Source organism: Nomascus leucogenys, chromosome 4, assembly GCF_006542625.1.
Source record: "Nomascus leucogenys isolate Asia chromosome 4, Asia_NLE_v1, whole genome shotgun sequence".
Lineage (NCBI taxonomy): Eukaryota > Metazoa > Chordata > Mammalia > Primates > Hylobatidae > Nomascus > Nomascus leucogenys.
The window spans coordinates 72,320,843-72,346,401 of NC_044384.1; the positions used below are offsets into that span (position 1 = coordinate 72,320,843).

Genomic DNA, 25,559 nt, shown 5'->3' on the forward strand with positions numbered 1-25,559 from the left:
AGATGCTATGCCGCAACCCTCAGGGCTGAGCTCTTCTGTAACTGGAAGGAGCCATGCTGCTCAGGGGCCTGTCAAGCCTGGCCTTACTGTTAATAGGCTTGCGCCAGAGGAAGAAATTATCCCACCTACTGCTTGTACTAAGCTTCTTTAAGAAAGTCTCATGATGTGGAATTACAGCAATAAATGAGATAGTATGCCAGTCCTTAAGAAACTGTTTATCAGCCCAGAATGATGAGACAAAAATGCAGTACACAGTCATTGGCATCACGAGAAACTCAAACCAAAAGCACTGTTATTTAGAGAAGAAACAAACATTGCATGAGTAGGTAGCAAAAGTATTTCACATAGGAAGCCACTTTTGAGGTCGAGTTTTCACAGGTAATCATTTGGGGGCATGAGAAATTTCAAATGGAGAGAAAGCCCAGTTGGAAAGGAATGAGATGGTGAAGTGTGGGCATGTTTGAGAAGGTGCATGGTCCAGTGTGGCCAGCCTTTATGGCAGGATAAAGGGAGAGTGGCCAGAGGCTAGGAGATGAAGCTGGAGAGGTCAGTAGGGCCAGGGAGTGGATTGAGTTTTGACCACCATACCCAAGATTGAGGCTTGTCTAGAAAGCGTCAGGACTCATTGCTTGTGGAACTTGCTTGGTGAGTCTTCTCCTGGTAGTCAGGGTTGTTTGGGATAGTTCTTAGGATGTTGTAGAAATCTAGGTGTCCCAGTGAAAATGAAGAGAGTAGCTAGTGAAAGACGTAGAAGTAAAATCGTTAGGATTTGATGGCTGGATTTCAGGGGATAGTAGAGAGGCAGGAAGGGAGGAGGGTCTGTGGTCTGAGTTACTTGGGTCAATGGTGATACCATTACCTGAGGCGGGGAGTCAGAAGAAAGTGTAGATTTTGGGTGATTGTGGTTTGAGGCAGAAGTAGTCATTAGTGGAAATAGGGGTCAGAAGTGTGAAGCTGAGTTGCGGTTAGGACTTGTTCAATGATATCTTGATCTAAAAATGAAGATGCAGACTGAATGGTGGATATTTATCACTTAAAAGATCATGGAATTCTCATGTGTTGCTGGTGGGAGTGTAAATTGGTACAGCCGTTTTGGAAACCTGTTTGACAGTGTCTTGTAAGGGTGAACTTTGTGAACTTCATACTTAATGACCTAATAATTCTACACCTGAGTACATATGCAGCCGAATAGGGTGTGTGTATTCACCAAAAGACATACTAAAATGTTTATAGCAGCACTAATTTTATCAGCCCCAAATTCTCAAATTCCCATCAGCAGTGGAAGTTTCCAAGTCACTGCAGAACCACCCTCCTCTCCCTCAGCCATAGAATGGATTATGTTTATTCATACCCTGGAATATTAGGTTGCAATGAGAATGAGTGATGTGAAGCTACATGCAACAACATGGATGAATCTCAGGAACATGTGGAATGACATAAAGCTGACTAAGAACACACACTCTGTAGTTCTATTTGTATACAGCTCGGCAGTGCACTCCTGCAGAGCCAGCCACAGGGTAGTGGCTACATGTGGATGGGCAGGCAGCATGGGAAGCAGGCTCAGGTGGTTTGGGTACTGGCAGTATTATGCTTCTTACATCTGTGCCGTTGGCTACGCAGATGTGTTCAGATTGTGAAAATTCCTTGAGCTGTACACTTCACCTCTCTATCGTAAAAAGTTTTTAAAAATTAGCAAACTGAGAATAAAAGATTTGCAATTCATATTATAGGTTTAAAGCCCATTCCCCTAATATATAAACAGTTCTAATAATAATAAGAAGACCAACTACCCCAAAATTGGAAGCAATTTATAGAAAAAGAAATAAAAATGATCCTTAAGTGTACAACAAAAAATGTTCATTTTTACTTATGGAAAGAAATGCAGTGTAAATCCACCCAGTCATAGTATTTTTCAGTTATTTCCTTGGTAGTGATCCAAAAGTTTGGTAATAAAACTGTCTTAGCAAAGATGTGAGGGACACAGGTATGCTAGTCCATTCTTGGCACAGCCTCCACATATAATGACATTGCAGCATCTAGCAAAGTTACGCATGTAGTATCCTGTAACCGAGCAGTTCTGCTTCTGGGAATTTATTCTTCAGATACACTTGCACAAATGGTACATGGTGTATGTGCAAGCTCATTACTTGCAGCATTGTCTGTAATAACAATGTTAGAAGCAATGCAGATGGACAAAATAGGGTATAAATTAAGGTGCATCCATACAAGGAAGTACCCTGTGGCTATACAGAATGGTAAAGGAGCTCTTTAGTTACTCAAATGGAATGATCACCGGAATAAATTAAAGGTAAAATCCACCTCAAAGCACATAAAGTATTCTAATATTTGTGTAGAAAGGTATGAGAGGGGAGGATATACATACAGATATTTGTAAAGACATACAACGGAAAGATAAAACAAGATACTGACTACAGGAATGTCTAGCTACTTGAACTCAAAAATCAAACATTCAGATAGACATTTCAGAAATATTTTAGCTATTGGTTCCTTCTGGGGGTGTGGGAAACTAGGGTCAGGGATGGGGAGATAGTTTTCAGTATATACCCTTGTAAGTCTTTGGTTAACTTTGAAAAGCTCTTTATTGTGGTGTCATAAATGCACCTTTTAAATTTGAATTATTAGATGTGTTACTATTAAAAAATAAAATAAAAAATGATAATGGAAAGATTGAATGAAACCATCCTTGTGCTTAGGGAATGAATACTAGTCTGGTTGGAAAGGATGACTATTATGGGTGGGGAGGAAAGGGAAACGGGGAGATGGAAAACTATTAAAAAGGTTGGTGGACAGAAAACCTGATGGGTGCTGGGAAGGATGGACTAGATCCAGGGAAATAGGGGTGAAGGTAGCATTAATGAAATGGGAGCCTTTTTACTGAAAAGGAGAAAGGAACTTTAAAAATGTAATAGGAGATATTCAGAAGAGGAAGGTTGGAAAAAAGGGTGTAATCTTGTAACGTCCAAGTCATTTTAAGTGAAAATTTGCCTACTTATAAACTTTATTCAGAACAGTTCCTTAAGAGCGCCTGCCTCGGCTGGGCGCGGTGGCTCACGCCTGTAATCCCAGCACTTTGGGAGGCCAAGGTGGGCGGATCACCAGGTCAGGAGATCGAGACCATCCTGGCTAACATGGTGAAACCCTGTCTCTACTAAAAAAAAAAAAAAAAAAAAAAAAAATACAAAAAATTAGCCGGGCGTGGTGGTGGGCCCCTGTAGTCCCAGCTACTCATGAGGGGGCTGAGGCAGGAGAATGGCATGAACCCAGAAGGCGGCGTTTGCGGTGAGCCGAGATTGTGCCACTGTACTCCAGACTAGGCGACAGAGCGAAACTCTGTCTCAAAAAAAAAAAAAAGAGAGACTGCCTCCTCTTCTTCCCCATGCCTGCCTTCCTCCTTGCCGATAGCTCAGCTCCATCTATTCAAGGTGCTGCATTGCTGCTGCTTATGACCTGAGAGTTTGACAGTGGGGGAAACACAAATGGGCTGCTTCCATGTTTAGCCTCGGAAGCATTCAGTACAAGAGGATTGTTGTTTTAGGTATGCCAAAGAATTGGCATAGATTCTCATAAAAAGTGAAGTTCTGCTTTCTTATTGGCTGTGATTGATTTCTGATGAGTAGACAAGATAACAGTGTTAATATTAGATGTTTCTTTGAAGAATCCCTTATAGTTCAGAGAAAACACACTTAGGATTATAATAAATCCTATTTTGAGCTGTTTGGTCAATTATTTAAAAACCAGGTGATATTAAGTCCTCAAAGTAAATTAAGTTTCTTTTGGGTTACCTTCTGTATTAGTTCGTTTTTATGCTGCAGATAAAGACATACCCGAAACTGGGAACAAAAAGAGGTTTACTTGGACTTATAGTTCCACGTGGCTAGGGAAGCCTCAGAATCATGGTGGGAGGCAAAAGGCACTCCTTACATGGCGGCAGCAAGAGAAAAAATGAGGAAGAAGCAAAAGTGGAAACCCCTGATAAACCCATCAGATCTTGTGAGACTTATTCACTATCATGAGAATAGCATGGGAAAGACGGGCCTCCATGTTTCAATTACCTCCCTCTGGGTCCCTCCCACAACATTTGAGAATTTCGGGCGATACAATTCAAGTTGAGATTTGGGTGGAGACACAGCCAAACCATATTACCCTCTTTTGGGCTGAGTTTCCTACTTCCCTTCTCTTGGCTGTCAGATTTGGTTGGTTGGTCCTTTCGTCTTTTAGGGCAGTGGTTTTTAACTTAGCTTGAGTCATAGATTCCACAATGAATCTTCATAGAAATATATGAAATGTATGATTTTGCATGTAATTTTAAGGGCTTTATGGTTCTCCTGATGCTCATTCCTAGGTTCTATGCTGTAGGTTAAGAATGTGTTTTTTCTTAGGCTGGGTATTTTGGCTTATGCCTGTGATCCTAGCCCTTTGGGAAGCCAAGGTGGGTGAATTGCTTGAGCCCAGGAGTTTGAGACCAGGATGGGCAACATGGCAAAACCCTATCTCTACCAAAAAGTACAAAAATTAGCTGAGGGTGGTGGCACACGCTTGTAGGCCCAGCTATTGGGGAAGCTGAGGCGGGAGAATCGCTTGAGCCCAGGAGGTAGAGGTTGCAGTGAGCCAAGATTGTGCCACTGCACCCCAGCCTGTGCAACAGAGCCAGACCTTGGTCACTTAACAAGGTAAAGAACTAGCAGTGTTCTGACAGGTAGGAAGCCTCAGTGGTCTTTGGTGCTCTGCTTTTCCTGAATAGAAATATCCTGTGCCTGCTTTTCTTTTGTCTTAGGTTGTGAATGTGGGACACAGTCTAGGGTCCCAAAGGAGCAGTGTGGATCTGATTGGTCCCTCATGGACACATGATAGTGGGGAGCCTCCGTCATGTTTGGGCCATGAGTAGACTGTGCCCTCTGGGTCACCGTTCACTTTTCTCCTTTCTGCTCCAACCCTGCAGTGCCAGGCAGAGGCCCAGAGTGCTGCAGCCAGGCAGTCTGGCATCTGGCTAGCATACATTTCACCAACACATTTAAAGTTCTTGGCAATTCTGATGCCTCAGCCAGGGTCTTGGGCCTCCTAGTTTGCCATGAATCCACCACTCCCAGTTGTATTTCTGGCCCTGGCCCTCTTTGCCCTTTTGCCCCATCCCTCTGAGGCATTTTAGTGATGGCCTTTGGCCTGGGGTTGAGTATGCTTAGGCTGGCGTTCCTTTCCCAGGGGGAGCTGAGGTGTGCGGCAGGAGCCTTGAGGGCAGACATTAGGGGACTCCCAGTCTTTGTCCAGACCGGGGTTCCCTGGGATGGGGGGCAAGCGGTCCTGGGGCACCCTTGCAGCCATCTTCATGACAAGCTTATAGAGGGCTTATCAGTCTGATGACTCCCGATGAAATTCCACCAGCATTCATGAATGAGTGCCTCAATGCAAGAGTGCCAAACTCTCTAAAGCAAACATTAATTTTAGAAAGAAAAAGATTTCATTGTAAAGCCCCTGAGTAAATTGGGGTAAGTTAGTGACAAAATCAACTACAGCAAGGTGTTCTTTAGCAACAGTTTGACAACCACAGACTTAAGCATTTAATACAGATGCATCAATCATGAGTGCAAGCTTTTACATACTTGTTACAACTTTATTTCCTTGGTATTTCATTTTCCTAACTTGTATGTGTGTGCTAGTGCTTATTTAGGCATTAGTGTAATGTGTTTATATAAACATATTCTTTTTTAAGCTGAAGCATTTGATTTGATTGCACAAGATGAAGAAGAATTTAATAAAGAGCATCAATTTATACAGGTTTGTAATTATTTGTTTTATCCAAAATTTAAAAATTTTCCTGTATTAATGTAAGTGTAGGCAAAATGTTCATTTCTTTCTGAATATACAGTTAGTATAGAATTATTTCATATTTTTCTTATGGCTAGACAACTTCTGCTTTTTCCCTCATACTCTAAATAAAATACTCTAAATTATTAATTGAAGATCATTGACATACTGAAATATATCTTTAATTCACTTAGAATTGCTTTAATGGCATTAATGGATATTTCCATAGTTTATTTTTATTTTTTGAGACAGGGGCTTGCTGTGTCACCCAGGCTGGAGTGCAGTGGTGATCATAGTTCACTGCAGCCTCAAGGTTTTGGGCTCAGGTGATCCTCCTGCCTCAGCCTCCTGTGTAGCTGGGATTCAGGCATGTACTACCATGCATAGCTATTTTTTTATTTTTTATTTTTTGTAGTGATGGAGGCTTGTTACGTTGTCTAGACTGGTCTCGAACTCCTGGGTTCAAGCAATCCTTCCATCTTGGCCTCCCAAAGTGCTGGGATTACAGGTGTGAGCCAGTGTACCAGGCTGTATTTCTATAGTTTTAAAAATATGTTTTAAAGTGAAGTAATCCTATTTGTTTTTTTATGAAGATTCTTATTTATGACAATCTTATTTCAATCTTATTTTGAAGATTCAAAATTTATGATAGTGTTTGATGAAGCAATAGATGAAGATAACATTCTTCTTATTATTTTTCAGATGGGGTCTCGCCATGTTGCTCAGGCTGGTCTTGAACTCCTGGGCTCCCACGAGTCTCCCGTCTTGGCCTCCCAGGTAGCTGGGATTACAGGAAAGCACTGTCATGAGCAACTCATGATCGTGTGTATTATAACTCAAGTATTCAAAAATACTCATTTTCCTTTTCCAGACTTCATTAGCTGTGGTAGCTGATGACGCTTCAGTTTGTCCCAATTTTTTTTTTTGTCTAGTTTTTTCAAAATTACTTTTAAAATTTTCTTGGTAAGACTTTTTTAGTTTTTGTATATTAGAACAACAGAAAAGTGACTTGCTGGGGGAAAGAAATGAAACAATAACTTTCTCCCTAGGAAGAAAACATAGATGCTCATAATACTTCGGTTGCACTGGGCGATACGTCCTGGGGAGCTACAATTAATTACAGTCTGTTGAGGAAATCACGTAGCACATCAGATTTGGATAAAGATGATGCCAGTTATTTACGTCTATCTTTAGGAGAGTTCTTTGCTCAAAGATCTGAAGCTCTTGGTTGCCTTGGTGGTGGTAACAATGTGAAAAGAGTAAGTATGGAATCTGTTGGAAGTGCTCACAGTCACCAGATTTTAGATTTTGAGTATTATGATGGCACAGTGACTTTAAAATGGAGATAGAATAGGATGGGACAGAAGAGTGGTAAAAAACGTAGGTTTCATCATCAGTCAGACCTTTACCGCAGTTCTAGCTCTGTCTTTCAGCTAATTCTAGGACATTGAGCAATTTAACTCCTCTATGCCTTAATTTCCCATTTCTTAACAGCACAGTTTTATAGGGCTTTGTAAGATTTAAATGTGATGGTTCATGTAAAGCATTTAGCACTAAGCCAACATGTAGTAAGTATTTAATAGTTGTTAATTGCTGTTGTTATTGTTGGTTGGTGTGAAGAATTCTAAAATTGATTTTTAAAAACTATTGTCTAAAGAGATGTTTTGAAATATAGAAGTGTTTTGATTTAATTAAATGTAATGCATGTACAATTAAAAAGACACAAGTTATTCAGATAGTGATAAGTCCTGTAAAGCATGAGTGAGGAGAAGGAGCTACTTTAGCTGTGCTGGTCAGGCTGACATTTGGGGGAAGACATTGAGTTGGCATCTCAGTGATGAAAAGGAGGCAGCAGGCTGGGCGCAGTGGCTCACACCTGTAATCCCAGCACTTGGGGAGGCTGAGGTGGGCTGATCACTTGAGGTCAGGAGTTTGAGACCAACCGGCCAACATGGTGAAACCCTGTCTCTACCAAAACTATAAAAAATTAGCCAGATGTGGTGGTGCGTGGCTGTAATCCTAGCTACTTGGGAGGCTTAGGTAGGAGAATTGCTTGAACCCGGGAGGTGGAGAGTTGTAGTGAGCCGAGATCACGCCACTGCACTCCAGCCTGGTCAACAGAGCGAGATTCCATCTCAAAAAAAAAAAAAAAAAAAAAGTGGTTTTTTTTTTTTTTTTTTTTGTAAGAAGAAATAAGACTTCTCCCTCCATTAGTGACCTGGCCTTTGTCTGTGTGCAGCCCTGGAGGTAGGAACCAGGGTGGCATATTGGAGGAATGGAAAGCAGGCAGGCAGAGCTGCTCTGAGGAGCAGGGTAGGCGGGTGTGAAGGGAGAATGGCAGATGATTCCAAGGGCAGATCATAAGGGCTTCTGGTAGGAGGGGGCTTTTATCTCAGATGAACTGGGAGGAGGTGCTTAGAGGCACAGGGCAACTTTGTTGTGGTGCCGGCCCATCTCCAGGTGCAGCAGGCTGCTGTCATATGTCAGGTGCCCAGGTAGTGAAAGTCAGCAAAAGACAGAAGAGGGAAAGAAGCACGCAAACACTTAGGAAATGGGAGAGACGTGATGAAGGCTGGGGACAAGGATGACCTAGTAGAAGCAGAGAAAAGGGCAAGAATTCAAGATTTATTCTATAGAGTCAAAGAATTTGTTGATAAATTCGACAGAGGGAATTAGGGTTATTGGAGGGATTGTTTATCAAAACTGGATTTCATTAAGAGTATGATTTTGAAATAACAGATGTAATGTTAGAGGTCACAGATGATTCATAGAAGTTTGAAATTGAACTGTGGTCTTGCTCAGTGCAGTGGATTGAAAAATGAAAATAAATACTTTAGAAAGGTAGATTTTTCTGCTTGAATTGATTGTGCCTTTGAGATTATGACAGAAGTTGAAGAGTAACTGAATTCCTTATTAATGGAATTATAGTAAGGAAAGATAAGGTGGACAAAGCACTGGATCATGAAAAGAATGGATCTATTATTTGGAATTTTTGTTTTGGTATAAGTGATGAAGTTTTATTTGCATTCAAGTTACTGAATCAAGGGAAGAAATTAAGATATTAATCACAATTAATAAATTAATCACTTGGGAAAGTGAAGACCAATAAAAAATTGAGTGTATTTAATGAGTTCACTTTTAGTTCTGTCATGTGACTGCTGTATAAGAAAGACAAGTGGAAACTGCCTACCCTTTAGCAAGCTCCTTGAATGGAAACCTTCCAGAAACTTTCGTGCAAGTTGGTAGGAGCATCCCTAATCTTAATACACATTTTTCAAGGATGTGCTTATTCTATAAAATAAAGTACCTTTATATTGTAATTTCCAGGAAGCAGGAGTTTTTATCTTTTTTCTCGTTAATATGTCACTGATGATCAAACAGTGCCTAACACATAATAGGTGTTCAATAATAATTATTGAAGGAATAAAGTATAATTTCTGTGTTGTTTTTTTGAGACAGAGTCTGCTCTGTTGCCCAGGCTAGACTGCAGTGGCATGATCTCAGCTCACCACAACCTCTGGTGCCTCAGCCTCCTGAGTAGCTGGGACTACTGGTGTGCACCACCATCCCTGGCCAATTTTTATAGTTTTAATAGAGGCAAAGTTTTGCCAAGTTGGCCAGGCCGTGGCCTCCCAAAGTGCTAGGATTACAGGTGTGAGCCACTGCGCTTGGCCTCATTTCTGTTGTTTTAATTTGAATTTCTTAGTAAGGGCAATTTATTTGACAATATGAGTTCTAATGATTAAAAGGTAGCTAGTATTAAGGAAATGAAAGGTTCTACCTGGACCTTTGAAGGTCATCTGTAGTAATTTGAGGTTAAGTGGGAAAAACAGTTTTTTGATGTCATTTAGCTATTTTACCACTATTAGATAAAATAGTCTAGAATTTCTCAAAGCAGTTGAAAATCAAAGAAATAATTTACATTTAATTATTTTGTAGCCATCATTTGGCTATTTTATTAGATCACCAGAGAAGAGAGAACCTATTGCCTTAATAAGAAAATCTGATGTATCAAGAGGTAATTTGGAAAAAGAAATGGCTCATCTTAACCATGATCTATATTCAGGTAACGGATTCAATGAAGGGGCTTTTAGGAACCTTTTTTTCTTAAATGTGTAACTTAGGGGTTAAATGTGTGACCATGTTCTTTATGAGTGAAAATGTATATAACACTTTATAGTTTCTCAGTGTTGGTTATAGATTTGATTCATATGTAACCCCATATATCCTTTTCAATCTAAAGTGCAAACAAGTCAGCCAAAATCTATCTAAATTTGTAAAAACCACAGTAAATGAAATAATTTCAGATGGGCTAGTTAATGTTGGCTATTGAATTATTGAGTTAATTAATCGTAGATATAATTTATTATTTAGGTTGACTTTTAAAGAGATGTTTCGAGATTTAGACTATGATAATCTATGATAAATTTTTATGATAAATATCTATAATATTTTTAATCAAATGTTCTTGGTCAACTTAGAATTATCAAGCAGCTACTTTTTGTTAGTACAATGTCTTGTGCTACAGATCATATAAAGTTGTATAAGATATGCTCCATTCCTTAAAGAGCCTGTATTCTAGCAGGGGAGTTGGGACAAAGGCTCCATGTATACAAATTCAGCTCATTTTCCATTTCTCTAAAGATGCACTCACTTATTTCTTTCTTTTCTTCTCTTTTTTTGAGACAGAGTCTCTGTCACACAGTGGCATGATCTCGGCTCACTGCAATCTCCACCTCCTGGGTCAAGCGATTCTCCCACCTCAGCCTCCCAAGTAGCTGGGATCACAGGCTCGCGCCACCACGCCCAGCTAATTTTTTGTATTTTTGGTAGAGATAAGGTTTCACCACGTTGGCCAGGCTGGTCTCAAACTCCTGACCTCAAGTGATCTGCCCACCTCAGACTCCCAGAGTGCTGGGATCACAGGCATGAGCCACCGCACCCGACCAAGAAGTACTGTTTTAAATTCAACTTACTGTATGTTTGTGAAATGTTTCAAGCTGAAAAATATTTAATGAGTTTATGTGTGCATTTGCAAGGGAGAGATTAAAATCCACAATCCTCCTTCAAAGTTTGGACTCTGCAGCATTGAGCCAAATTAACTATGTTGTTGTTCTCTGTCCAAGTGACTATACGTTTAAACTGTTTTAGTGAAGGCAACTGACATTTGGGGTACAAAGACATCTTCCTTCGTAAATTAGTCATTTTGCCTGGTCCTTATTCCACAGACTGTGTTTGTCAAATAGTGTATACTTATAAGTTGAATATTAATATATTTCCTGCAGGAGATTTAAATGAACAATCCCAGGCACAGCTAAGTGAAGGATCAATTACACTTCAGGTTGAAGCAGTGGAGAGTACTTCACAAGTGGATGAAAATGATGTGACGTTAACGGCTGATAAAGGCAAAACAGAGGTAGCTTAAGCCTTTTGTAAGGAAATCTAAGATTATCTTGTTGTAGTTCTTATGTAGGATCAAGACGAGATCACCTGTAAAAAATATATGCCATTTAACATGTTTTCTTTCCTGACTTCAAATTTCTTGCAAGTGTCCTTTAAATTTTTTTTTTAAGTTTTTGTTGCGATATAATATACACACAGATGAGTTTATAAAACAGATTTGTAGTCAGTGAATGAATTATCACAAGTCATACACTTGTGTATACCTCAGATCAAGAAAGAGAACATTGCCAACAGCCCAGAAACAAGTTTTTTTGCCGCCTCCAGTTACCTGACCTTTAACCCTGTATTAATTTTATCTGATTCTAAACTTCACTTAAACCATGTGGCATGTATTCCTTTTCTTTGGCTTTTTTCACCTCACCTTACATTTGTTAGATGAGTATAATAGAAACTTATTTTTATTACTGTATGGTATTCTGTTACATGAATATTCTGTTGCTTTTATATCCATTTGTATTGTTGGTGAACATTCGGGATATTTCCACTGCTGGACAATTATAAAACAATGCTCCATGGACAGCCTAGTACCTGGGAAGTGTGCACACGTTCATCTGAGGTGTGTGTATGTCGTGGAGTTTGCATACTTTCATTTCAGTGGTTTTGACAGTTTTCCAGAGTGGTTGTACCATGTAGATTTGTTCAAGAGTGTGTGCTTCCTGTCACCACATGTCCTCGCCAGCACCTGGCATTACTTGTTATTCTGGTGGGTGCACAGTGGGACCTTCTTGTCTTCATGTGCATTTCCCTGATTACTAATAAAGCTGATTCTTGCTCATGTTTGCTGGTCATTAGGAGGCTTATTTTGTGAAGTGCGTGTCCGAGTCTGTTGCTCATTTTTCCAATGGACAGTTCGTTTTATTTGATTTGTAGGTGTTATTTACATTGGATAGGAGCCTTTTGTCAGTTATGAGTGTTCCATGTGTCTTCTTCTAGTCTGTGGCTTGCCTTTTCACTTTTTAAATGGTATTTTTATTTGTTGATTAGGCCATGCTTTCATTATTTCTCTAATGTGCTAACTTTGTCATAAATCAAATACCATGACATTGTGGTTATATTTCTAGAGTCTCTCTTGTGCTTCTTTGGTCTGTTTATCTATCTTGTGTCAAGATGACACTTGAATATTGTAACCTTATTATAATAAGTCTTGATATCTGGAAGAGTAAATCCTCTCGTATTTTTCTTTAAAAGTATCTTGGCTATTCTTGGCCCTTTACATTTCCATGTGTGCTTTACAGTCACATGGTCAGCTTCTACACACCAACCACTAACCACCAACAACCCTGTTGGACTTTTTTGGGGATTAAATTTAATTTACGGAACAGTAAAATTGACATCTTTATAATATTGAGTCTTCTAATCCATGAAACTAACATATCACTTCATTTATATGTTTTAATTTCCCTTTGTATTTTATGAGTTTTGTGCAGATTTTTCACGTCATCTTGTTAGATTTCTTCCCAAGTTGTTGAAACTTTTATTTTTAATTTTTGTGGGTACATAGTAGATGTATATATTTATGGAGTACATGAGATGTTTTGGTACAGGCATGCAATGTGTAATAATCACATCATGGGAAGTGGGGTATCCATCCCCTCAAGCATTTATCCTCTGTGTTATGAACAATTCAATTATATACTCTTAGTTATTTGTGAATGTACAATTAAATTATTTTGACCCTGTTGTGCTATCAAATGAAACATTATTTTAGTATTATGTTTCTTTATTTTCTGTTTGTTTTGGCTAAACAAATACACAATTGTATTTGTTTTTTAAATATACTCACCTTATATCCAGCAAATTTACTTATTAACTCTAATTATCAACTCTTTGAATTTCCTACATACAGAGTTTTGTCATCTGAGCATAAAAGTCTTATTTCTTCATTTTTAATTTTTATACCTTTGTTTCTTTGTGTTGCCTTCCTTGACTGGATGGACCTCAGAACAGTGTTGATGTCATGATGTTGGGTTTCCCTCATTCAGTGGGAGCTCTTTTCGGTATTTCATCTTTCAATTTGATGCATTCTGTAAGGTTTTTGTTTTGTTTTGTTTTAAATTACTGTATCAACAAAGTGGTCTTCTAATCTTTGTTCACTAGTTTTTTGTTCTGTTTTGGATTTGGTTTTCACCTTGTAAGAGGATTGAATCTTGTTGAATGCTTCTCTAGATCTGTTAAGAAGAACATGAGCTTGCTCTGTTTTGTTGATGTGATAAATTTTGTCGAATGATTTTTGAATATTAAACTATTCTTTTATACTTGGAATAAACCTCACTAGGGTTGTAATGTGTTATCTTTTGATATATCATTGGATTTGGCGTGCTAATAGTTTGCTTAGAATTTTGCATTTTTGTGAGTGAGATGAATGCCCTTACAATGTTCTTGTCTGGTTTTGGTATCAAGGTTTTACTGTTCTCATTTTTTCTGTTTTCAGGAAGAGTTTTTGTAAGATTGGTGCTTTTTTAAAGATTTTGGTAGAATACATTGGTGAAATCACCTGAGTCTGTTATATTCTTTATCTAATGCCTTTACTTGCAGATTCAATTTCTTTAATAGTTGTAGTACTATTCTAATGTTTTAATTTTTTATGTCAGTTTTAGTAAATTGTGATTTAGATTGTAATCTTCCTCTACACTTGAAAATTTATTTTACTATCATGCTGACCATAATATCCTCTTGTGATTAATATCTTACGTTGTTAAGCTATGTCTCTTTTGTTATTTCTATAATTGACTGTTTTGGCTCTCTTTTTCTTAATCTCACCAGATACTTTCAGTTTTGTTAATTTGTCAATTTTATTTATTCTCAATTCTGTTTGTCTTTCTATTTCATATTTTCTGGTCTTCATTTCTTTCCTTCTACTTTCTATGGATTTAATGTGTTGTTTTTCTAACTTTTTGAGATGGATGCTTAGTGTGCTTATTTTTCTGCCTTCCTGCTTTTTCAGTGGTGTAAGTGCATGGGATGCATGTAGGAGATTTTCTGGTTTTTGAAATAACTGATTTTAGGCCAAATGTACTATAGTCAGAGAATTTTTAGTTTTAGGCCTTTGAAATTTGTTTAAATATGATACATAACTCAGCATTTGTTCAATTTTTGAAAATATTTTCTGTACACTTGTAGGGAATGTCTGTTATGTGACTTAATGTCTGTTTCACTTAGGTGAGATTTATTTAAATCGGGATGCTCAAGCTGCCTGCATTCTTAAAATTATTGTGCTGTTTTAAAATCTCCCACCATGATTGTGGGTTTGTTAATCATTATAGGTATATCAATATTTGCTTTAAACATTTGAAGCTATATTTTTAGGTGCATACAAATTGTGCATAAAATTTGTTGTATTAAATTTTTCATGAAATTTTTTGGTTCATAAAAATTGTTCTTGCTAACAAATCAAATCCTTTATTGAGCATGTCTCCCCTCAGTGTGTAATAATGCTTTTTTCCTAAATCTAGTCTGAGATTAACAATGTCAGTACCAGCTTTCTTTGGTTAGTGTTAGCATGTTATATTTTTTGCCATTATTTTACTTTTAATCTTTCTGTATCCTTATATTTCAGATGTTATAGGGACATACTGTTGGATTTTGCTTTTCAACCAGTCTGACAGTCTGTATTAGGCTGTTTCTTGCACTGCTATCAAGAAATACCTGAGACTGGGTAATTTATAAAGAAAAGAGGTTTAACAGGCCCATAGTTCTGCAGGCTGTATAGGAAGTGTGGTGTGGGCATCTGCTTGGCTTCTGGGGAGGCCTCAGGAAGCTTGCAATCATGGCAGAAGGCGAAGTGGGAGCAGGCATGTCACATGGCCAAAGCAGGGATGGGGAAGATGCCACACACTTTAAACAACCAGGTCTTAGGAGAGCTCACTACTACTGCAAGATATCACCAAGCCATGAGTTGTCCACTGCTATGACCCAAACACCTCCCACCTGGCCTCACCTCCAACACTGGGGATTACATCTCAACATAAGATTTGGAGAGGCATCCAACTATATCACAGTCTTTCTACTTACACTTAATGGAATTTCCAGCATGGGAATTTGAATCTGCCCACTTTATTTGCTTTTTATTTGTTTCACCTAGACTTTGTTCTTTTTCTTTTGGCATTCTTTGAGATCGTTTAAATTTTATATGATTCCATTTTTCTCCTCTGTTGATTTGGTAATTATATATATTTATATTATTTTAATGATTACCCAAATAATTATAACCTGTCTCTTGGCTTACTGATGTTTAGTAAAAATTCTTTGTTTTCTTTTAAATATCTTACTTGGCATTCCAAGGATCACAAAATACTCAATTTACTCCATACTTAAAAAGCTTTTCTTGTTTTGTGTTTTATTTCTATATTTAACCCAATAAGACATACTGATGATTTATAAATAACCAATATTTCTGATCTTTCAGCTGAGATTAGTTTTCTTCTTAAAGAATATCCTTACTTTTTTTTTTTTGTAAGGGACTGCTGATAATGAATTTTGTTTGTTGTCTCTCTAAAATGTCTTTATCTCCCTGTTATTCTTGATGTGTATTTTTGCTTGCTATAGAATTGTTAGGAGCAACTTTTAGCACTTTGAATGTATTTTTTCATGTCATTTCATTTTAAAAGTTGGCTGTCAGTCTTTTGTTAGTTTTCTCTTTGGTTTTTATCCATCTTACTGTGATGTGCTTGGGTAGCTTTTGTTTTACCCTACAGTTTAGAGGAAAAATCGTTGAAATAATTTGAGGCTAAGGGAGATGATATCTTCCAGACTGGATTTATGTCTGCTTCTGACAGGGAGCAAGGAACACTAGCAATTGCAGATCACTTTCATTCATTTATTGGAATTGAGCTGATTGGAGCTGAGCCTCATCCTATGAGAACCAGTTGGATGTTGGTTTACCTTTACTGCTGGGGTGTATCCCTTTGTGGTCTCATCCCAAAGCATGGATGTTTTACTGTGGTACCTTTCTCTCCCTCAAACATACACACACACACCCCTCCTAACCCCCCAATGCCAGTCATTCATTGGCAGACTCAGTTTTTATACCTGCACTTCCACAAGAACAACTTTGCTTAGCCTTTTCTTGAAGCAGCAGATACGCTTAGGGAACAGCATCCCCAGTGTTGGGCTTACCTCTCTGGGTTACTTTCTTCTCTTAGATTTTGGCCCCATAAATTTATACTGCTTTTTAAGCTTGCTAGTGCTTTCAAAGATAAGTTTTTGAATGTGCTATTCAGTTCTAACTGTTCTTAGCAAGAGGTTGGTTTGCTTTACCTAGTCTGCTGTTACTGGAAGCAGAAGTCTTAACATGTATTTTTTGTTGTTGTTGTTAAATAGTTTATGTTTCTTTCTTTTTTTTTTTTTGAGACGGAGTTTTGCTCTTGTTGCCCAGGCTGGAGTGCAATGACATGATCTCGGCTCACCGCAACCTCTGCCTCCCGGCTTCAAGTGATTCTCCTGCCTCAGCCCCCCAAGAAGCTGGGATTACAGGCACGCACCACCACGCCTGGCTAATTTTGTATTTTAAGTAGAGATGAGGTTTCTCCATGTTAGTCAGGCTGGTCTCGAACTCCCAACCTCAGGTGATCCGCCCACCTCGGCCTCCCAAAGTGCAGGGATTACAGGCGTGAGCCACTGTGCCCGGCCTTTAAATAGTTTATGTTTTTTAACTGTTGGGCCCATTTCAGTTTTTTACTCATGGTTCCTATTTATGTCTTGCTTATAAATAATTCTAACAGTTGAATGAAATTACCAAGAATTATACTTGCAATCACAATGACTCAGTGGCTTTTCAATCTCAATATCTTAAGTTTTTGGTTTTAAATTATTATCTGATTCAATTTTACCATGTCTTTCATTCCTGATGATTTTTAAAAAACAAATGATAATCAATTTTGTAAATAACCTGGTACTATATAATTAAAGTTGATAGCAGCTGTCTTTTTCATTAGGATATTTAACTGGTATGCCCTTAATTTTTTTGTTGCCATTAGATCTTACATCATGCTTATAAAGATCAAACTAATACAGTAGCCCCCTCTTTTCCACAGTTTTGCCTTCTTCAGTTTTAGTTACCCATGGTCAACTGAGGTGCAAAAATATTCAGTGGAAAATTCCAGCAATAGTTCATAAGTTTTAAATTATGTGCCATTCTTAGTAGCATGATGAAATCTTCCCACCAACTTGCTCCATCCTGGTAGGATGTGAGTCTTTCTTTTGTCCAGCTTCTCCACCTGTCTTCACTTGTTGCCCGTTAGTCACTTAGTAGTGTTTGGTGATCAGATTGACTTTAGTGATATTGCAGTGCTTGTGTTAAAGTCACTCTTACTTCGTAATGGCCCCAAAGTGCAAGAGTAGTGTTGCCTACAATTTGGATACGCCAAAGAGGAGCTATCAAATGCTTCCTTCAAGTGAAAAGATGAAGGTTCTCGACTTAATAAGGAAAGAAAAAATAATGCTGAAGTTTCTGAGGTCTGTGGTAAGAATGATCTTCTTTATGTGTAATTACAAAGAAGAACAGAAAAATTCATGCTTTGCACTCCAAACTTCAGATGTTCCAGCCACAGTGAGTGATAAGTGCTTAGTTAAGATGGAAAAGGCACTACATTTGTGGGTGGAAGATAGGAACAGAAACATGCTCTGATTTACGGCAGTCGAATTTGGTACTATCTAAGGTTTTAGGTATCCACTTGGAGGTCTTGAAATGCATCTCCCAATGATAATGGGGGACTAATGAATGTTCATGAAACTGGGGTAAATTTATCTGATGTTTAATTTTCTCACTTCTAGGACTCTTTCTTCATGAGCAACAAACCCCAAAGATACAAAGACAAGCTACCAGATAGTGGTGATTCTGTGCTTAGGATCAGCACCATTGCTTCAGCCATTGCAGAGGCATCAGTTAATACTGATCCTTCCCAACTTGCTGCTATGATCAAGGCACTTTCAAATAAAACCAGAGACAAGACTTTTCAGGAAGATGAGAAACAAAAGGACTACTCTCATGTGCGTCATTTCTTACCTAATGATTTAGAAAAAAGTAATGGATCCAATGCATTTGATATGGAGAAATACCTTAAAAAAACAGAAGTTAGTAGATATGAAAGTGCATTGGAAAACTTTTCAAGGGCTAATATGTCTGATACTTGGGATTTATCTTTGCCCAAAGAACAAACTACTCAAGACATTCATCCAGTGGACTTAAGTGCTACTAGTGTAAGTGTGAGGGAACCAGAAGAAAACACAGCAGCTATTGTTTATGTTGAAAATGGAGAGAGTGAGAATCAAGAGTCATTTAGAACCATAAACTCTTCAAATTCAGTTACAAATAGAGAGAATAGCAGTGCAGTAGTTGATGTGAAGACATGTTCCATTGACAACAAATTACAAGATGTTGGTAACAATGAAAAAGCTACCTCAATTTCCACTCCATCTGATAGTTATTCATCAGTGAGGAACCCCGGAATAACATCCCTTTGTCTGTTAAAAGAGTGTGAAGAAATACGAGATAATAGAGAAAATCAGAGGCAAAATGAGTGTGTCAGTGAAATAAGCAACAGTGAGAAGCATGTGACTTTTGAAAACCATTGCATAGTTTCACCTAAAAATAGTGGTAAGTGTCTGAGTTGTTGGTCACATTCATAAAATTACAAAGTTTATTTTCTCTTCTCACTGGAAAATACCCCTTTCTGATAGATTTGAAAAATACCTCTCCTGAGCATGGTGGACGTGGCTCAGAGGATGAGCAGGAGAGCTTCAGACCTTCCACATCACCACTAAGTCATTCTTCTCCTAGTGAAACTTCCGGAACAAGTTCATCAGGGTAAGTGTGTACTTTCTTTTTAAAAAAATAAAAATATGTGTTCAGTATAGGAACTTGGAAAAAAAATTTGTAAAGAAGAAAAATTACTCATCTATGCATTCATCTCTCAAAGGTAACTCTTGTAAGCTGTGAATTTCTTTCCAGCTATTTTTCTGTGCAAATTTTTGTATACTGCTTTTTTTTACTCTTTATAACAATCATTCTCTGAATTTAAAAGAAAACTAGTAATGTTACAGACTGCATAATGGAACTGTCATGGTTCATTTGATACTTCTGGTGAGTACTTTGTATCTTAACTGTTTTGCTGTATAAATGATATTGGGATGAATAACTTCATAAAATTTTAATTTTATGAATATCTTTTGTGGCTTTATAAAAGATCTTTAATATGTTTATTGAAAGAGTCTAATAGATGGAAAAACTTGCCTAACCAGCAAAATTATCAAAAATGTTAAATGTAGTTTTGATTTGTTTCAAAATATTGGATTTCAAAGATACCTATTAACTATTTACCAAGCTGCCATTAAAGTTTTTCATGTTCATCTGAAGCAACATGGTGTGGTTCAGCTAGTGCTAAATGTCAATGGAGAGCTTAGTTCTTTCTGTGACTCCTTATGGATGCCTGAGTTTGAAACACTTTCATATACATATACACAGTCACTTCTTATTTAATAGTTAGTTGCTTTTTTTTCTTTTTTTTTTTTAGACGGAGTCTCGCTCTGTGGGCCAGGCTGGAGTGCAGTGGTGTGATCTTGGCTCACTACAACCTCTGCCTCCCGGGTTCCAGCGATTCTCCTGCCTCAGTCTCCCAAGTAGCTGGAACCACAGGCACGTGCCACCATGCCTGGCTAATTTTTTAATTTTTAGTAGAGATGGGGTTTCACCATGTTGGCCAGGCTGGTCTTGAACTCCTGACCCCAGGTGATCCACCTGCCTCGGCCTCCCAAAGTGCTGGGATTACAGGCATGAGCCACTGTGCTTGGCCTGCATATTTTAACAGATGTATTACTAGTCATCCAACCCAAAGCAAATTTGAAGATCATCTGGCTGTGACATGGTGTAGTATGTTTACAATCTTTGGCTTACACGTTCTTCCCTTATGTTTCTTTTTTTTTTTTGGTTTTTCATAATGTATTTTATTTTATTTTATTTTTATTTTTTATTATTATAGTTTAGGTTTTAGGGTACATGTGCACAATGTGCAGGTTTGTTACATATGTATCCATGTGCCATGTTGTTTTGCTGCACCCATTAACTCGTCATTTAGCATTAGGTATATCTCCTAATGCTGTCCCTCCCCCCTCCCCCCACCCCACAACAGTCCCCGGAGCGTGATGTTCCCCTTCCTGTGTCCATGAGTTCTCATTGTTCAATTCCCACCTGTGAGTGAGAACATGCGCTGTTTGGTTTTTTGTCCTTGTGATAGTTTACTGAGAATGATGTTTTCCAGTTTCATCCATGTCCCTACAAAGGACATGAACTCATCATTTTTTATGGCTGCATAGTATTCCATGGTGTATATGTGCCACATTTTCTTAATCCAGTCTATCGTTGTTGGACATTTGGGTTGGTTCCAAGACTTTGCGATTGTGAATAGTGCCTCAATAAACATACGTGTGCATGTGTCTTTATAGCAGCATGATTTATAGTCCTTTGGTATATACCCAGTAATGGGATGGCTGGGTCAAATGGTATTTCTAGTTCTAGATCCCTGAGGAATCACCACACTGACTTCCACAATGGTTGAACTAGTTTACAGTCCCACCAACAGTGTAAAAGTGTTCCTATGTCTCCACATCCTCTCCAGCACCTGTTGTTTCCTGACTTTTTAATGATGGCCATTCTAACTGGTGTGAGATGGTATCTCACTGTGGTTTTGATTTGCATTTCTCTGATGGCCAGTGATGATGAGCATTTCTTCATGTGTTTTTTGGCTGCATAAATGTCTTCTTTTGAGAAGTGTCTGTTCATGTCCTTTGCCCACTTTTTGATGGGGTTGTTTTTTTCTTGTAAATTTGTTTGAGTTCATTGTAGATTCTGGATATTAGCCCTTTGTCAGATGAGTAGGTTGCAAAAAATTTCTCCCATTCTGTAGGTTGCCTGTTCATTCTGATGGTAGTTTCTTTTGCTGTGCAGAAGCTCTTTAGTTTAATTAGATCCCATTTGTCAGTTTTGGCTTTCGTTGCCATTGCTTTTGGTGTTTTAGACATGAAGTCCTTGCCCACGCCTGTGTCCTGAATGGTATTACCTAGGTTTTCTTGTAGGATTTTAATGGTTTTAGGTCTAACATATAATTCTTTAATCCATCTTGAATTAATTTTTGTATAAGGTGTAAGGAAGGGATCCAGTTTCAGCTTTCTACATATGGCTAGCCAGTTTTCCCAGCACCATTTATTAAATAAGGAATCCTTTCCCCATTTCTTGTTTTTGTCAGGTTTGTCAAAGATCAGATAGTTGTAGATATGCGGCATCATTTCTGAGGACTCTGTTCTGTTCCATTGATCTATGTCTCTGTTGTGGTACCAGTACCATGCTGTTTTGGTTACTGTAGCCTTGTAGTATAGTTTGAAGTCAGGTAGCGTGATGCCTCCAGCTTTGTTCTTTTTGCTTAGGATTGACTTGGCAATGCGGGCTCTTTTTTGGTTCCATATAAACTTTAAAGTAGTTTTTTCCAATTCTGTGAAGAAAGTCATTGGTAGCTTGATGGGGATGGCATTGAATCTATAAATTACCTTGGGCAGTATGGCCATTTTCACGATACTGATTCTTCCAACCCATGAGCATGGAATGTTCTTTCATTTGTTTGTATCCTCTTTTATTTCATTGAGCAGTGGTTTGTAGTTCTCCTTGAAGAGGTCCTTCACATCCCTTGTAAGTTGGATTCCTAGGTATTTTATTCTCTTTGTAGCAATTGTACTGTCCCTATGGAAGACTAGAGGGATATCTGAGACTAGCCTGATTCTTTTTGCCTTTGAATTGACATGATGTTTTTGCCAAAATTCTTTATTTTTCAAGTCTAATAATTTTATTAGGGTATATCTCTGTTTGATTCTTCATTGTTACTTTGCTCTGTTATACAGTATACCCTTTCAGTATGTCTCCCCTTTTATTTTGCATCTGTTCTTGCAGTTCACTTTTCATTATTTGAGGTAATTTCACCTAAAAGCATTTGTTCTTGTTAACCAAAGGAGTCAAACTAATACAACACATCATCCAGTGACTCAGAACATTTTCCATGCTATATCATGCTGTGTGTATGTGTGTGTGTGTGCGTGCGTGTGTGCGGGAGTGCGTGTGGATATGGAAACCCATGTAGGTGCATGTCATGCGGGAGCTAAAGAAGGCCTGAAGCAATTTGGTTAGTAATACTTTGTTGCCGTTGGTTAGAAACTTACTAACTGGTATTTTGACAATACCGTCTTGATTTGGGACTTTTTATTTTTTATTTTTTTTGAGACAGAGTCTCTCTCTGTCGCCCAGTCTGGAGTGCAGTGACGCAATCTTGGCTCACTACAAGCACTGCCTCCCAGGTTCACACCATTCTCCTGCCTCATCCTCCCGAGTAGCTGGGACTACAGGCACCCACCACCATGCCTGGCTAATTTTTTGTATTTTTAGTAGAGATGGGGTTTCACCATGTTAAATGGGATGGTCTTGATCTCCTGACCTCGTGATCCACCTGCCTCGGCCTCCCAAAATGCTGGGATTACAGGTGTGAGCCAACACACGCAGCCAATTTGGGACTTTTTAAAAGTTCAGGATTCAAATTTGAATTTTCTATGTACGTCCATTGCCTAGCTGAGTATTCTGAACTTCGTACAAAAAAGAAAGATGATGGAATCCAGTCAAGTGAAGGGCTGAATTCAAGCTAACCAGCAGAGCGTAGGTGTGGAGACTGTTTCCAAATGTGGCTTGACACTTATTTCCTATCCCCTGTGCTCTTTTGCACTGTGACTTTGCTGCTTCCCCTCAAGATGTGCAGTCCGTTTCCCGCTCCTTGCATCTCGGCTGGCGGCCTGTGAAAGGTGCTAATGAACAGAATAAAGAGGAAGTAATCCTGGTGTGTGTGCAGATAGTTGTGAGACTCACTATTTGTCACTTTCTGATCTTTTCATTTTACGTTGTGTAGCAGGGACATCTTTCTGAACCAAGGCTAGAACAGCATGCTTTTGAGTGGCTGCATAGTGTTGTATTGCATGTTTGTGCTCTAATTTCTGTAGCTCAGTTCCTCCTGTCTGATTTAAGCTTTCCCACTTATTGTCCACAGTGATGTGGACATGTCCTTTTTGTGAAGTCTTTATATTTATCATTAATTTTTTTTCTCAGAATAAATTCCTAAATGTAGAATATCTGAGTCAAGAGGCCTTTGATATGTACTGCTTAATTGCTCAACCAAAAGTTGTACCACTTGATAGTCCCACAGTGGTGTGTGACTGTTCCCATTTCTTTGCACTTATCTGCATGATTTCTTTTTCCTCTTTGCTCGTTGAGGGTTGGAATTCTTCTGTTCATTTCTCTATATCAGATACTTAGCAGATTTTTATAGAATGAATAGCTAATTGCTAATAATGAATTGCTGTGTGTCTTTATATGGTATTTATTAATGAAAATGCCACAATACATTTTACACTAGCTTAACAGATGCTTCATTCAATGGGAATATTCTTTACAATTTTAGATAATTAAGTGTAAACATTGAATTCGTGGTTGAGTCATTTGCAAGATTGTAGGCACATAGGAATGGTTTTTTGCTAACGTAGATAGTTGAAGGACTGGAGAACTCCAGGTGTGAGCTACTCTTCTCTTTCAGGTGTGCGTTAGAGTCCTTTGGGTCAGCAGCTCAGCAGCAGCAGCCTCCCTTTGAGCAGGAGTTGTCTCCCTTGGTGTGCTCACCTGCTGGGGTGAGCAGGCTAACGTATGTGTCTGAACCAGAGGGCTCCTATCCTACCACAGCCACAGATGATGCCCTGGAGGACCACAAGGTGGGCAGCCACTTGGATTATTTATTACTAAGGCTTTCAGCTCTTAAAAGTGTTAACAGATGTTTGATTCAGACTACAGTTCAAGCCTATATAACTTCAGTGTTGCTCTTTTATCTTTAAAATGATTTTTGTATTTGTGTGCGCATATTAAATACCCACTCATGCTGGTAGGCACAGAGGTACAAATATTTTAGGACCTGCCCTTGAAGAGCTCTGTCTGGTGAGGCACACTGTGTAATGAAGTGCATCATGCTGCGCACATACTATGGGGACTCAGAAGGTGGTGGTTGGAAGTCTGACTGCCTTTGCTTCAGCAAAGGTTTCTGCAGGGATAAATACACTGAAGCCACACTTTGCAGGACTGCTAGGAGTTAGGCAGCGGGGAAGCAGAGTTAACACATGGGGAGGTAGAGAGTTGTAAGATACAAACTGCATCTGGGCACTCCAGGAAGTTTAGAACGGCCACAGTGAATCATGTCAATGGGGAGAAGTGGATGAGGCTAGAAGAGGGGGGACCAAACCGGGAAGGGTGCTGGGTTTAAAATATGGGAGTTTGAAGGCTTTTTAGCAGGTCACTGTCATGATCTGTTTTGATTTTGTTTTGTTTTTGTATTTTTTAGAGACGATCTTGCTCTGTCACCCAGGCTGGAGTATGGTGGCATGATCACAGCTCACTGCAGCCTGGGACCCCTAGTCTCAAGGGATCCTCCTGCCTCAGCCTCCCAAGTAGCTGGGACTACAGGTGTGCACTACCACACCTGGCTAATTTTTCATTTTTTTGTGGAGACAGCTTCTTGCCGTGTTGCTCAGGCTGGTCTTGTACTCCTGGGCTCAGGTGTTACTTCTGCCTCGGCCTCTCAATTAGCTGGGACTACAGGTGCCTACCACCACATCTGGCTAATTAAAACAGATTTTTTTTAGAGATGGGGTCTTGCTATGTTGCCAAAGCTGGTCTTGAACTCCTGGCCCCAAGCGATCTTCCTGCCTTGGCTTCCCAAAGTGGTGGGATTACGGGCATGAGCCACCAAGCCCAGGCTGGTTTGATGTTTTAAAAGCTCACTCCAATGGCAATGAGGAAGAAGGGACCAGTAGGAGCAAAATTAAAATCGGAGATTTGACATGAGGCCACTGTAGTGGTTCAGGCAAGAGACAGTGCACGCTTGGGCCAAGACAGTAGCAGTGGGAATAGAATAGAAGATCAGAGAGATTTATGTGGGAGAAGCTAGTGTTACCTATTTTTGTGTGTGGACGTTGTGGATGTGACAGTGTTCAGTTTTTTGATGAGCTAACTATGACTGCTGTGGGTATGCTGCATAGTCTTCCTCCACCAAGCTACTGAAGAGTTACTGAATACACAGCGTAGTGTTAGAGCATTACACCCCTTTCTTTGAAAGCTGTATTTTTCATGTTGTGTTAGATACTGAGTCTGCATGTTCTTAGCATAGTGGTTGAGAGCTGGGTTATGATGTCAGATAACTTATCTTCTG

General features: G+C 38.9%; 1 protein-coding gene across 6 annotated transcripts in view; it reads left to right on the forward strand.

Moving 5' to 3' along the window:
- CEP192 (centrosomal protein 192) overlaps positions 1 to 25,559 on the forward strand; it is a 137,654-nt gene that overhangs the window by 45,482 nt on the left and 66,613 nt on the right. For all 6 annotated transcript variants that reach the window (XM_030810804.1, XM_030810806.1, XM_030810807.1 and 3 more), the window contains 7 exons: positions 5,729 to 5,793; positions 6,873 to 7,082; positions 9,763 to 9,889; positions 11,109 to 11,239; positions 18,058 to 18,880; positions 18,964 to 19,090; positions 23,901 to 24,072. In XM_030810804.1, coding sequence (XP_030666664.1) covers positions 5,729 to 5,793; positions 6,873 to 7,082; positions 9,763 to 9,889; positions 11,109 to 11,239; positions 18,058 to 18,880; positions 18,964 to 19,090; positions 23,901 to 24,072 — 1,655 coding nt within the window. The remainder of the gene's footprint in view (positions 1 to 5,728; positions 5,794 to 6,872; positions 7,083 to 9,762; positions 9,890 to 11,108; positions 11,240 to 18,057; positions 18,881 to 18,963; positions 19,091 to 23,900; positions 24,073 to 25,559) is intronic.